The 13,979-nt window shown below is 49.4% G+C and overlaps 1 protein-coding gene across 3 annotated transcripts in view; it reads right to left on the minus strand.

The window, feature by feature from the left end:
* The window catches only part of RAI14 (retinoic acid induced 14), a 130,088-nt gene that overhangs the window by 28,470 nt on the left and 87,639 nt on the right, over positions 1 to 13,979 (minus strand). For all 3 annotated transcript variants that reach the window (XM_059694973.1, XM_059694972.1, XM_059694974.1), the window contains one exon: positions 2,875 to 2,963. In XM_059694973.1, the coding sequence (XP_059550956.1) occupies positions 2,875 to 2,963 (89 nt within the window). The remainder of the gene's footprint in view (positions 1 to 2,874; positions 2,964 to 13,979) is intronic.

Here is a 13,979-nt window from a genome sequence, read left to right on the forward strand (position 1 = left end):
CTGGAGAGAATATATGAGATTAGTGACAGTCTCGCGGGACGAGACAGTGTGTACGTCTGGCCCATTCAGCTGTGGGTCTGGACTATCAGGAAGCGACTTCCCCGAGGCACATGGCGGGGCGATGCTAATTCAAGGGCGCTGCAGCAGAACTTGGCTCTCAGGAAAAAGGCCAGTGTGACTTAGAAGGCAAGAGTCGCGGGCTGTTCCAGGGCTAGCCCCAGGGGGAGCCGGGATGAAGGATGGCCGTCCCTCAGGAATGATACTGCAAGACTGAGGCAGGTTGACTGCAAGGACCACTCCTGTGAGAGCCGGGCCTTTCGTGCAGACCTTCGCCGTGCAGAAATGTTTTGGATGAATGATGAGCATGGAAGGCACAGTGACTCACGTCCTGGTCCCTGCCTGGGACTCTGATAGGCCTTCTTGAGAGGGAGAGATGGGGGCAGGAGTTTTAGCCGCAGGAAGGAGCTGGGCCTGGGCAGTCAACGCCATCACATTTATCTCGTCTGCTGTGACAGGAGAAAGGCCGTGTTGCTCTAGATAACACAGCAGACGTTGCCCCGCACATCCTTTGCACCCGGCTTCTTCCTTCCTTTGTTCTCGGGCCTCTCGCAGGCGCTCAAGAAATCATGACAAGTCAGCGCCTCATTCAGACGAACGTGAAACAGTAAGCCACGGACCAACCACGTGCTGACCTCGTTGCTAAAAATGCTGGGCGAGATGGAAGGGACTGGCAGCTCCGAGATGTTTTCTACTCGCCCGGACGTCTGGCCAGCGTCCTGGGGCCACAGAGTGCCGCGGATTCCACCCGTTTCAATCGGGATGCAAGAAATAGACTCGCAGACACCAGGGGCCGGCCCAGAGAGGCAGCCAGGATGGGTCTGCCCCTCCAGTGCTGCTCCCTGGAGGCAGTGTCACCGTGGTGGACAGGGGTGCGCAGGGCGCACTGCCCAACGCTTCCCCAGGCTCTTAAAAGCGGAGTGAGGGCCCTGGTGGTGAATACAAACTCTACCCAAACGAACAAACCCAAACGCACAAACCAACAAAATGCCTACGCTTCTTAAGAGCTTTTACTAGAGGAAAGACTGCTGGTAAAATATTTTTTAAGGGGGGGAGGGAGCAGGATGTAGAGTTTATTATCACATGTGATCTCAGCTATGTAAAAATGTGCCAGGAAAAAGCTGAGGGAAATACAGCAAAACAGTAAAATGTGCTTCTTCTTGGTAGCAGAAGCCCTGCTAATCTTCTTTAGTTTTCTGTCTCTCCCAGATTTCCTACAATGAGCACAAATCAGAGCACCTGATTCTCCCCGTAAGGAAAGACGGGGAGGGGAAGATGCTTGGCTCTGATGCAAATGACTAGACTCCCGTCTGAAACCTGTCTCTTGGCATCAAATGCAGGGAAACCAAACTGTATTCCAGCTCCGATTCGTGCCCTTTAAGCGGATTCTTTCAGGTCACGGTTTCCTTGGAAGAAGCCCTGTTTATGTCAGAGGATGTCCCGCCCATCCAGGGGACCCTAGCTCTACATGTAACACGTCACCAGTGATCACAATGAACTTGAAAACCAAATCAGCGGGCTAGGAATTAAAGAGGACTCAAGTCAGTACGACATACATTAGCATTCCCTCCGGCAGGCACTTAAGGAAACCATTCATTCTTCTACTGGGATCGCCAATTCTAGAAGCATTGGGGGGGGGGCATTTGGTGGCACTGCTCAGGGAAATCGTGCTGTTACTCCAATCACGCCCTATTTTTGACCGAAAATGGTTTTCCCAGTGGCACCACATTCACCTGACTTGACTTCAAGTGGCTCTTGGCCTGTCCTAAAGGAACACATTTATTCAAAAAGAATAGAGATTCCCAATCATGGAGAATCTTTACATTTCTTTAATAAGTGCCACAGACTTTTGGAAACAATTCTGAAACACAAGTTTTCCAACCAGTTTTTGAGGAATAATTCTTGTTTCCTGACTGGTGGCCCCTCCCTCCCCCCATAACTGTTCTGAGGAGGCCAGTGTTTGGGGTGGGGCTGGGGGCAATCATTACGGATTAACAAAAAGACTATAGAGTCAGACTGATTTCATATCCCAGTAAGAACGAACGAAAGCCTTAGAACGAGGCAAAGATGTTCAAGTTCAATAGAGAAACGGAGCCCTCAGGAGTTGCTCTGATCCTCCGGTGTGGCCAGCGGGGCAGAACCCAGGCCGGAGACCACAGCCAGTGGCTCTTTCCAGTGGAACGACGTTCATAAAAGATAGGCCTCCACTACCTTGTCTCTCCCTCTGCTTTGTTCACCATTTGTCCACACTGGCTCCACATTAGAAGCACATGGGGAACTTTAAAAATCATACCAGCTGTCTGGCAACCTCTAGACAACGGAATCTGAATCTCAGAGGGTGTGCATACTGTTTATTCCTTCCTTTCCCTCCCTTCCTGCTCTCCTCGCTCAGTCTCAACCTTCCCCCCAAGTTCCCAGGGGATGTGGAGGCACTGAAACACAGCAAGGGGGTGGCCCTGGGCAGCTGGACCACGGCCTCTGCCCACAGAGCCTATCTCAGTGGGCAAGATGAGCTTCCAAGCAACGCATTCCATTTCTCACCTCCCATCATGATTCCTCAAAACAAACGTAGAGAAGGTTGCATGGTCCCTACATACAATTTTGAAGGTAAGATTTTGCAAATGGGGGATGAGAAGCACGCAGTGTGCCCCTGACAAACCACATCTAAGATGCGGACGCCTGCAGCAGCACAAAAGAGGAAACGCCCTCAGAGCCCAGTCCCTGGAGCTGGTCTACGTGCCTCCTCTCCACAGGGACCCAGCTCTGTGGCACCTGCTCTTGCGCGGCCTGTTGACTTAAGAGATAAAGACCACATACCGGCAGTGTCTTGCGCTGTCACATCCACGCCGTGCGTAACCATGACCCTGAGACATTCCACGTGTCCTTTCGTAGCAGCGAGATGAAAGCTGGAAAAGAGGTAAACAGTCTCCTTCAGATTTCCACTCTTTAGCGTTCATCCCTGACAACGTTTTTTGCCTCGTCGTGTACACTTACTTTCTCCCACTTGAGCTCCATAACCAGTGAGTAGGTATTATTGTCAACCTCATTGTAAGGATGAGGAAACTGAGGCTCCCCGTGGCCTGAGAATTTGCTCATGGACACTTTTTATTAAGCAATGGAGCAGGAGCTAGTCTTAGGTCTTCCAATCCAAAGACCAGGCTTGGAAAAAAGTAAGATTCAACTGCATATTTATCTCGTCACAAAGTGAATGCTCAAAGACTTGCAACTAGATTCAATTCCTAAATAATAGGTACTTTATCAACATTTTCTGTTGCCTAGTGCTTTCACTAAAGCCATTATTTCTAGGAAACATATACTATAAGGAGAAAGGTATCCAACCCAACAATGGCTGTGACAACATCCATGTCAGGTCCATTGCTGTGTTTCAGTTGAATAACAATCGTTGTACACAACTTCTGTAATGTGTGCCATTACATTACCTCTTTTCATTCACATGACAGCCTTTTGAGATGAGGCCTATACTGTCTCCATAGATGGCAGGTGTCTACACGCAGGTGCAAACAGCATGAACTAAAGCCCACAATTAAGATCCAGAATTCAGTAACATGTGGGAGTACAAGCCATGCCCAGCGTGTTTAGACTTGCCATGAAAAGACGAGATGGCATCCACATGCCATACCAGTCATCCCTGCAGGTCCCAGAATGAAGGGCATTCCTACCGGCAGAAGGAAAGCCCAATTCCACGGAGCATTCAGGCCCAGAGGCCGAGGAGGCCCAAACCCTTGGGAAGGTCTCCACCAAGGACGCCTTCCCTCTTCTGTCTCCTTCGTTCAGGGAAGAAGTCACTGAACCTTCCCGCTATCCACCTGCCTCGGTTCTGTTCTAGGGAGTTGCCTTCTCGGGACACTTGCCACGCAGCACCGTAGTGTCTGCAGCTCTGAATGAAGGCCCAGGCAAGATGTTCTTCACAAACCAGGACTGGCACTGGGGCCCAGGGCCACACCCAACTAGCAAATCCAAGAGGTAAACCAACTCAAACCCGGGTCAGCTTGATCCCATGCCTCTGCTCCCAGAGATCTAGGCTGCGTGAAGATGGACAGAGAAGCAAAAGGAGATGTTTCCGTTCTGGTTGCCAAGCAACCATAAGTCAGCAAGGTACCTCTGGGAAGTCAGTTTAACCTCTCTGAGCTTACACTCCCTGCACCGGAGAACGTGGGGATTGAATCAGATGATATCGGATGCTTCCTGCAGCTCTAACAGACTATTATTTTATCCTGGTTCTGATCACACCAACTATTTCCACGTTTGTGCAGCCATTCATATGTAATGTCTCTTTACAGTCAAGCTACGCTTTGTAGATGATTTCACACAACTGTTAAATTTTGGTCATATGGAAATACTTGGAAATGTAGTGACTTATTTAAATGGAATTCCTAATTAAATACAGCCCAACCAAAAGAACCTCCCACCGGGCAGTACGAGTATACCTCTGTTTTTTATCATCGTTGGCCTAACACAATTTTACAGTAAGTTCACCCTTAAGCAGCAAATTGTTTAACCGGCCTTGGGGAAAGGTCTCTAAATGCCTCCATCCTTTGTAACAGTACACGTTACATATGTTAATTGCTCTTGAGGACATGACATCGCCAGTAAGAGTCTCAATTACTGACCTCTGTCTTCAAGGCTATTCATCTACAAGCCCCAGATTAAGCCTTAATGCTCATCTTCTTCTCTCTATGTCTATGCCTGTTTCTGAGCTGTTCTCTCTGCTACCTCCTATGACCAGGAGAGAAAGCAAAACTATCTGGACAAGAGGGCAGCCACATCCTATCTTACAAGTAAGAGCACCAAGATCAATGATTAGTGTACACACACACACACACACACCTAGACATACAGGGTGGGGGCAAAAGGAGGGTTACAGTTGTGAGTACCTGAAACACAGAGTTTATTCTTGTTTAATATTTAGTATTTCTTGTTTATGATATTATTTGCCATGTAAACCACTATAAACCTATTTTTGCCCTGTCCTGTATAACTTTTGATTGAAGCATAACATATGCAAAGAAAACCACATATCATAATTCTATAGCCTGCTCATTTTCACAAATGGAGCATGCCCACTTTATCTTCATACGAGTGAAGACGTGGCCGGGGACCCAAATGCCCTCCTCGACTCTCCCGCCAGCACCCAGAACCTCTCCATGTGCCCCCCCCTTTACTATTGATGTTTCCCCACTCAGACCACTCAGGCGACCTCTGGATTGCAGACTGTTTATGGGGGTGAAACTGCAGACACGTGGCAGTGAAGCATTTCTGTGCGCCATTTCTGTCTGTGGAGAAATGGAGTCTGACGTGGTTTCTGGGGCTGACCTGGGACTTGAAGGGTTTCGGGATCTTTATCTGGAAGGTCAATGAGGATTACAAGGCAGGAGAAGTGATGTGTTGGGACGTTGGACTCACTACCCAATCCTGCGATAAAGACTTTCTTACCAACAGAAACCGACCTGTGTTTGATGGCTGTAGTGCGTTTTATTGAGGGATCAGCTGCTTAAGGTTTCACTGTATATGCTTTAATAAATTGTGTGTGTGTGTATGTGTGTGTGTGTGTGTGTGAGAGAGAGAGAGAGAGAGAGAGAGAGAGAGAGAGAGAGAGAGAGAGAGAGATTGATTTTGTTTCATCTTTCCTCTCTTGGTAGAATTTGGATCAGGGAGTGACTTTTCCTCTATTCTGGGAGCTCTGCAGAATACTGTGTCCTGCTGAGAAAATAAAACGATGACAGTCTTTTCCAAATGCATAAATTTCTCACATATTTCACTTAAAACATCAGCATCAATGCTCTTCCAGATAAACAAAATACCAACAGATATACCTAGAAACTGCCAATTATATGAGGGCGGATACTGGGCTTGTCCTTGTACACTGCTTGACCTAACAGCATGCTTTCAGCTAACATCACTTTCACTGACGGGATTTGATTAAAGGTGTTTTTCAAATAAGACTCTACCAGGTGTCTGTTGTGTTTATATGGCACATAAAAGCTGTGGCTCTACTTTCTAAAACCCAGGAGCATGAGAGGAGGATATGCCTAAAAAGGAAGAGCTGGTCATTTTGCCAGAAGTTTCCGATTCATCTTCCCAGACAGACAAGGAACTCCCCTATGTGTCATCACGCCTTCTCCCAGGAGATGCATTTCCGGGAAATGGGAGCACAGTCAAGAAATACGCTATTTAGCCCTAACCAGTTTGGCTCAGTGGATAGAGCGTCAGCCTGCGGACTCAGGGGTCCCAGGTTCGATTCCGGTCAAGGGCATGTACCTTGGTTGCGGGCACATCCCCAGTAGGGGTTGTGCAGGAGGCAGCTGATCGATGTTTCTCTCTCATTGATGTTTCTAACTCTCTATCCCTCTTCCTTCCTCTCTCTAAAAAATCAATAAAATAGATTTAGAAAAAAAAAGCAGCACACTAATGCGCCCGTGCTGTGCTCTGCCTGCCCCCCCAGCCCTGCCCTCCACCTGTCCCCAGGACTGCGGCCCAGGAGGCAGGCCTCTCCCGGTCTCACCCAGTGGGCGGCCTTATCCTTCAGCTTCTGGTTGGAAGACACAAGAGACAAGAGGATGAGAGACGAGTGCAGGGCATCACCCCTCCTCTCTCTCCACCAGGCCACACCCTGGCAGTGGCTGCCTCCTCTGGGAAGCCGACACTGTGTGCACCGGCTCTCCCTCGGCGTTTGGGAACTGCTCTCTCTCCTTGCGCCTTCAGATGGGAAGCGATGCTCACTGTTACTTCTCAGGGCTGCTGTCCCACCTTGCTGGTTTAATCCACCACTAATGTGTAAGCAGTGCCTTTCTTCACCTCGAGTCACCCATCCCATGTGAGGGTGCTACTGCTTCCCGCTAGGACCCTGAAGGCCGCCGGTGTCGGGTATTTTGTGTATGGCCACCCACAGGGTACATGGTTAGGTTCTGGTGGATATTATTTGATTATAAATATTTGTAAAGGCAAAGTGAGGCTTTAAAAAAAAGTCTCAACTCTACATATAACAGAGTTGAATATTTAAGATGTTTGGGTATTTTGGCTAAAATGCTTTGATGGGAGAATGTGCCAGATCACTTTAATTACATGGCATCTGACACGTGACTTCTAAAAAGCTTTCTGTATAGTCTTAGGCCAAAATAGGAACCAATTTTAAAGGTTCAAGAATACATCTCTCCAAGGATAAGGAAAACAACTGACTTAAATGACAGCCAGCACCAGTCTAGAATGTCCAGCAGTGCAATAAAGAAATGCCTAAATTCAGACGTTAAACTGTGAATGTGGTCTTGAAGGAAGAACCAACACAGGAGCACACGCAGTTGTACGTGCCACTGTGCTCTGAAATGGAGGCTCGTTAGTTCTGTGGGCATATTCCAGGGAATAACAAGCAAGACATGTTGGACTTCGTTTCAATGTCCAGAAGACAGGCTAGCAGACGCTGAATTAGAACCACCTCTGCTTAGGAAATGAAGGAGGGAGAAAAGAAAGAGGGAGAGAGAGAGGGTAAGAGGGAGGGAGGGAGGGAGGGAGGGAGGAAAAAAGGAGAGAGAATCAAAGCTAAATGCTCACCCTAGCCCAGTGGTCGGCAAACTGCGGCTCGGCAAACCGTGGCTTGTGAACCACATGCGGCTCTTTGGCCCCTTGATTGTGGCTCTTCCACAAAATACTGGCTCTTCCACAAAATACCGACTTCTGCACACGGGCCACGAAGTTTCTATCACACTGTACGTGCGCACCCGCACGTGGTATTTTGTGGAAGAGCCACACTCAAGGGGCCAAAGAGCTGCATGTGGCTCGCGAGCCGCGGTTTGCCGACCACGGCCCTAGCCGCGGTTTGCTGACCAGTTTGGCTCAGTGGACAGAGCATTGGCCTGTAGACCAAAGGGTCCTGGGTTCAACTTTGGTCAAGGGCATGTATCTTGGTTGCAGGCTCTTCCCCGGCCCAGGCCCTGGTTGGGGCATGTGCTGGAGGCAACCAATTGATGTATTTCTCTCACATCCATGTTTCTCTCTGTTTTTCCCTCTCTCTTCCACTCTCCCTAAAAGATCAATGGGAACATATCCTTGGGTGAGGATTAACAACAACAACAAAAAACTAAGTGCTTTGCCATTGAATGGAAACTCAGGAACAAAGTTGTAGACAGTTGCAGGCAACAAAATACCCTCCACGCCTTGTCTCAAGCTTTGTCTCAAGCCCACACTTGAGCAGCTAGCTTTCTGGCACTGCTGGTGGAAGTGATAATCCCCATAGCAGGGCTTGGCAGCAGCGAGTCCTTACATTAGCCTCTGAAGGTGAGCGAGAAGTGGAGCCAAGTTTTAATAGGACACTCAAGTGGAACGCTGGGTGCTGTCGGGTGGAAACACATGGTTAATCAGCGACAGAACCTGATTGCAGGTGGCAGGAGTAGGTTTCCTTTCTCGTGCAGTGATTGATAGTGTGGGCATCTCAGTGGTGGTGTCCAGGTGACTGATGGGCTGGGGCGACCCCCGTCCGGATGGCAGACAGGCATCTGTGGGGCTGCCTCGGCTTAGGGACCAGATGTTGTCCCAGGTCAGCAACTACTAGCAAAGAGCATGGCCGGTGGCCCCTGGTGGCCTGTGTCCTGGAGAACTGTGAAAGGACACACCTGCCTCTAGAGTTTGCAGACTGGGGTGAGATGAGAGGCAAAGCAGTAGGTGGATGAATGCGTCCCCATCCTAGAACAAAGATACTGTTCTTGACCACGTTGATTCTAGGGTACTGAAACTAACCCAAGTCTGGGGCAGCTTTCCTATGTCTATAGTTGTGTATTTTTATAAGCACTGCTATAGCTACATATATCCGTTCCCTCCTCTGTTGCCTCTGAGGCTGCGGTACTGATGTGCCAGGCACTGTTCTGAGCCATGAGAAACATGTGGAGAAAACACAGCCCCTGCCTCGTGGGTCTCGGCTTTTAGTGGAGGATGGAAGACAAACCAGAGGTTCACTACTGGGGGTGAGGGTGCTGCCCTCCTCCTGCATGTCTGGAGATATTTCTGATTATGTGAGGGAGAGGGGTGGGGGCATTCTACTGGCATTGAATGTCTAGGGGACAGAGATGCTGGCAAACACTCTACAATGCACCCCACAGCTCCCCACAACCACCATGTACCTACCGAGTTCAAACTGTCCATAGTGCTGGGTTGAGACATTGACATTCTGATTGTCCATTAAAAACAAACTAGAGGCCTGGTGCATGAAATTCATGCACTGGGGGTGGGGGTTAGGGAGGTCCCTCAACCTGGCCTGCACCCTATCGCAGTCCAGGAGCCCTCAGGGGATGTCTGACTGACAGCTCCTGCGTTGAGCATATGCCCCCTGGTGGTCAGTGCATGTCATAGCGAACTGTCATTCCACCATTCAGTCGATTTGCATAATAGCCTTTTATTATACAGGATGTGTGATGCTGAATATCATTCCATTAAGACACATTAAAGACTGAAGAAGCAGGAGCACGTTTTAGTCCTTGCATTGATAAAATTCATAGTTTAAAAATGCACAATTCTGTTATTTTTAGCATATTCACGAAGCTGTGCAACCAGCAGCACTCTCTAGCTCCAGAATATGTTCATCACCATAAAATACAAGACCCGTACCCATGAGCAGTCCTTGCTTCTCCCATGCCACCCCAGCCCCTGGCAATCCCCAATCTCCATGCTGCCTCTGCAGGCTTGCCCATTCCAGTCATGTCATAAAGATGGTATCATACAGGACATGGGCTTTTGTGTCTCGCTTCTTTCCTTTGGCACGCTTTCAAGGTTCACCCATGTTGTAGCATGTCTCAGCACTCCACTGTTTCCTTAAAAATATTCCATTGTATGCATACACCACATTTTGTGTATCCACTCATTGGCCATGGTCATTCAGATACTTTTGGGTTACTGGGAAGAATGCTGCTAAGCCGTTCACGTGCAAGAGTCTGTGTGTTTAATTCCAGTGGGTAGGTACCTGGCAGAGGAACTGCCTGCCGAGCCATTCAGGGACCATGTTTAGCTGCGGAAAAGTGCTGAGCGGTTCTCTAAAGCCGCTGCATCATCTCACATCCCAGCACGGACGCAGGAGGGCTCCAGGTTCTCCACATCGCAGCCAAGACTGGTTACCGTCCGGCAGGCTTTCATTTAGGAGATGCAAATTTTAATTACAGTCTAAATCTTCTGCCGGGGTCCAACCCCAGCGGGTCCAGGGGTCCCCAAAGGTGTAGATGGAGTCGGCGAAAAAGGAAGGACACGGAGACAGTGTTCAGTTGATCAGCAGCCTAGCCAGGATCTACAGCCAGGATCTCCAGCCAAGTTCTGGTCTGGATCTCCAGAGAGGTTCTGCTTTGGATCTCCAGCGAGGTTCTGTAGCCATGTTCCCTCGCTAGGTTCTTCAGCCAGGTTCTGTCCAGGTTCTCCAGCCAGGTTCAGTCACCAGGTTCTAGTCAGGTTCAGTCCAGGATCTTTTGCCATGTTCTCTCCAGCAAAGTTCTTCTGTCTGTATGTTCTGTGTAGGTTCTGTCTGTAGGTTCTCTCTTGTAAGTTCTGTGTTCTAAGTTCTGTCTCTTTCTGTCTTGTTACATCTGTATTTATACCAGTTGATTCCAATCCTATCAATCTCTATTCCAAAGGTTAGGGCGTTTCTTATCTCCATTCCAGGGAGTAAAGATTATGTAGCTTAAGCATAATTGTTCATAGTTAAAGTGATTAATTACCCACCTGGCACTTAGTTGAGGGGTTTTATTCCCTCCCTAACTTCAGGGGAAAATCCCTACCTGGGGAAACAACCTTTCTCAGAGAGGAGACCTTGGTTAAAACACATAGTGCCAAGAAGGTGAGCAAACATTTTAAGAACAGTATGCCATATATGCCAGGTCCCTTGAAACAGCAAGCATGAATCGGCTCCCGGCAATCTTCCAGAGGGGAAACGCTCAAGTCTTTCTTAATAAACTCTTTTCGGTTCATTATCAGCTGAAATTTCCCCTTAGAAAGACATAAAAAAGTGAATGCAAAGCAAATTCAGAACATCTCTGGCTCTGGCTCTATAGGGGCTTCTATTCCTAATTTAAAAGTGTGGCCTTTCCTCTTTTAAAAAAATTTATCTTTACTGTTGAAAGTATTTATTATTGAAAAGATGTCCCCTGTTTCCCGATTAACCCCCTCCACTCTGCTCCTCTCCCCCACCCCTTCACCACACTATGGTCTGTGTCCATGGGTTAATCTCTTCCCACCCACCCACCCCCACCTTCCCTCTGAGATCTGTCAGTCTGTTCCATGCTGCCATGTCTCTGGATCTGTTTTGTTCATCAGTTTATGTTGTTCATTAGAGTCTACATGTGAGTGAGATCACATGATACTTGTCTTTCTCTGACCGGTTTATTTCGCTTTAGCAGAACACTCTCCAAGTCCCTCCACGCTGTCTCAAAGGGTAAGAGATCCTTCTTTTTCACAGCTGCATAATGTTCCATAAATGTACCACAGCTCCTTTATCCACTCATCTACTGTGGCCTTTCTTTCAAAGACAAGAAATGTCATTTAAGAGTCTACAGTAGCAGTGCATCTCACAAGAGGTTTTGTTGGCTTATCTTTGCCTTTAGACAGGTCAAGAATGCAGTGGAGGAGGGAGGGGTATAAAAACCTTCTATCCACTCCTCTCCCCCCAGGCCCAGAGACTGGGAGGCTGGCCCCGGCCCAAGGATACAGCAGGCTGGCTCTCCAGACTCTACTGGAGCTCGGTGACAACACTCCGATAGCTCGAGTCTTGCCTCCTCCAAGAGTGGCCCATGGACCAGGAGTTTGTTAGACATGCAGGCTCAGCCCGGCCAGTGTGGCTCAGGGCTTGAGCGTTGACCTATGAACCAGGAGGTCACGGTTTGATTCCCGGTCAGGGCACATGCCGGGGTTGCGGGCTCGATCCCCAGTGTGGGGCGTGCAGGGGGCAGCTGATCAGTGATTCTCTCTCATCACTGATGTTTCTATCTCTATCCCTTCCTCTCTGAAATAAAAAATATATATATATTGGGGAAAAGAAAGCAAAGCAAAGCAAAGCAAAGCAGGCTCCGTCCCCACCGCACGTGTACAAGGTTCCCAGCCGACACACATCACACGGACACGGGGTCTGACAGCATCTCTCCGTGGATGACAAGTACAGATCGCCGCCATCATCTTACCCAGGCACCCACTGTTTCAAGGTTCGTTTGAAAACATAACCCCCTTCGCCTAAAGACAATCTCGTGATGTGTTGCACACAAAGGGAACCCACGCGGATTAAAGGGTCACTGCGATCGGGGATGTTCGCTTTGCGTCTAATGCTCGGCTGGGCCCTGAGACAGAGATGCTTCCAAAAGGCACAAGCAGAGCAGCCTGAGGCTTACATAATACGACTCTGATCCCTTTGCCACTTACCCATCGCTGGAATGTCTCTGCTTTTGTCACTTGGAAAGTTCCCAAGGTTTCTGTGCTTAAGAGTTTTGTGGCTCCCCATCTCCCCACCCCGCTCTCTCACCCCCAAGAGAAGGTCAATTCCCTGATGTTCCCAGTAGCCCGATAGGCAGCCGGATGCCAGTGAAGGGGGTGGAGGAGCCAGCAGAGGGAGGGGAGTGGCCTGGAGGCCGGGTGCCATGCTGGGCTTGCGGCCTTGTTGCTCCAGCATCGTGGCTGAGGCACTGAACCTCAGCTCCCTCAGCTCTACAGCAAGGAAATTAAGGAATTCAAGGAAATTAAATACCAACCTCATCAATAGTAACAGCAGCGGATCTATCAGAACTCGAGGCACTAGCTGCGTCTGAACTCATGACAATCCCAGCCAACCTACGGGAGGGGTCATGTTATCACCCCCATTTCACAGAGGAGGAAACTGAGGCACAGAGAAGTCTGGAAACTTGTCCGAAGTCCCAGAACTAACAGGCAGGGAGCCTGGATCCTAACCTGGGCATCCTGCCCGCAGCGTTGGCCCGTCACCGCCGTGCCAGGCGATCGCCGTGCTTGTTAAATCTCTGCAGACTGGGCAACGCTGCACAATATCACTTACTGGCTGGGCAGCTCTTTAAAAAACAAAGTTTAAACTGGAAAAATGAAAGCCTCCGGCCAAAAAGCAAACACTGGCTTCTCACGGGGGCCGCTGAGGCTCTCCCACGGGCAGGCAGGAGTGTAGCCGGAGCGCAGAGGCAAACAGAGCCTGCCCTGGAGGTCCCACCTCCTACCAGCCCTCGGCGCGTTGTGCAAACCTTCCCGACATAAGTGCTGTGGGGACGGGGCTGGGCTATTTATCCAGGCCCTTCACCCGAAGGGGACTTGAGCTGCGGCTACTCCAGAGCCGCGAGTGGCCGCCTGGAAAGTTCCTGCGATCTTGTGGAGCAATAACAAACAATCCCGGTTTCGGGTTGCCTGCTGAAGCACAGAGCTGGAGGCCAGACACACTCGCAGGGCTGCTTTGAAGAGACTTTGATTTTTCAGGCACATCCATTCACAGAAATTTCACTCGGACCAAACTTTTCTGATCCCCGTCATCCGCTCCAGCTCCTGGTCCCAGAAGCGTTTGGCGGTGAAGTCAGGAATGAACAGGGGGCTGCCACTCTGGCGCTTCTAGTTCCTTCCACTGCCTCTGCACCCACATTCACTCCTCAAATCAAGCAAACCACACGCCCACACCAAGAAATGACCACGCACCAAACCCTACCCAGACTAGCCAGGCCCAGATTCCCACAGTCAGAGGGTTCAGAAGGATAAACTCGTCTAACACCCCCAGTTCACAGATGAAGACACTGAGGCCCAGAGAGGTCAGGGAATGTGTCAAAGATCAGGGCTTGCATTCGCTGCCCTGATGTCAAGAGCAGCTTTTCCTGGATGTGCTTATGTCTCCCTTCTTTCCTTTGAAAATCTCTTTCTACCCAAGGGAGGGGGTCCCTAGGGTAAGACTCTGAAATACTTCG

Source organism: Myotis daubentonii, chromosome 4 (assembly GCF_963259705.1).
Source record: "Myotis daubentonii chromosome 4, mMyoDau2.1, whole genome shotgun sequence".
Taxonomy (NCBI): Eukaryota; Metazoa; Chordata; class Mammalia; order Chiroptera; family Vespertilionidae; genus Myotis; species Myotis daubentonii.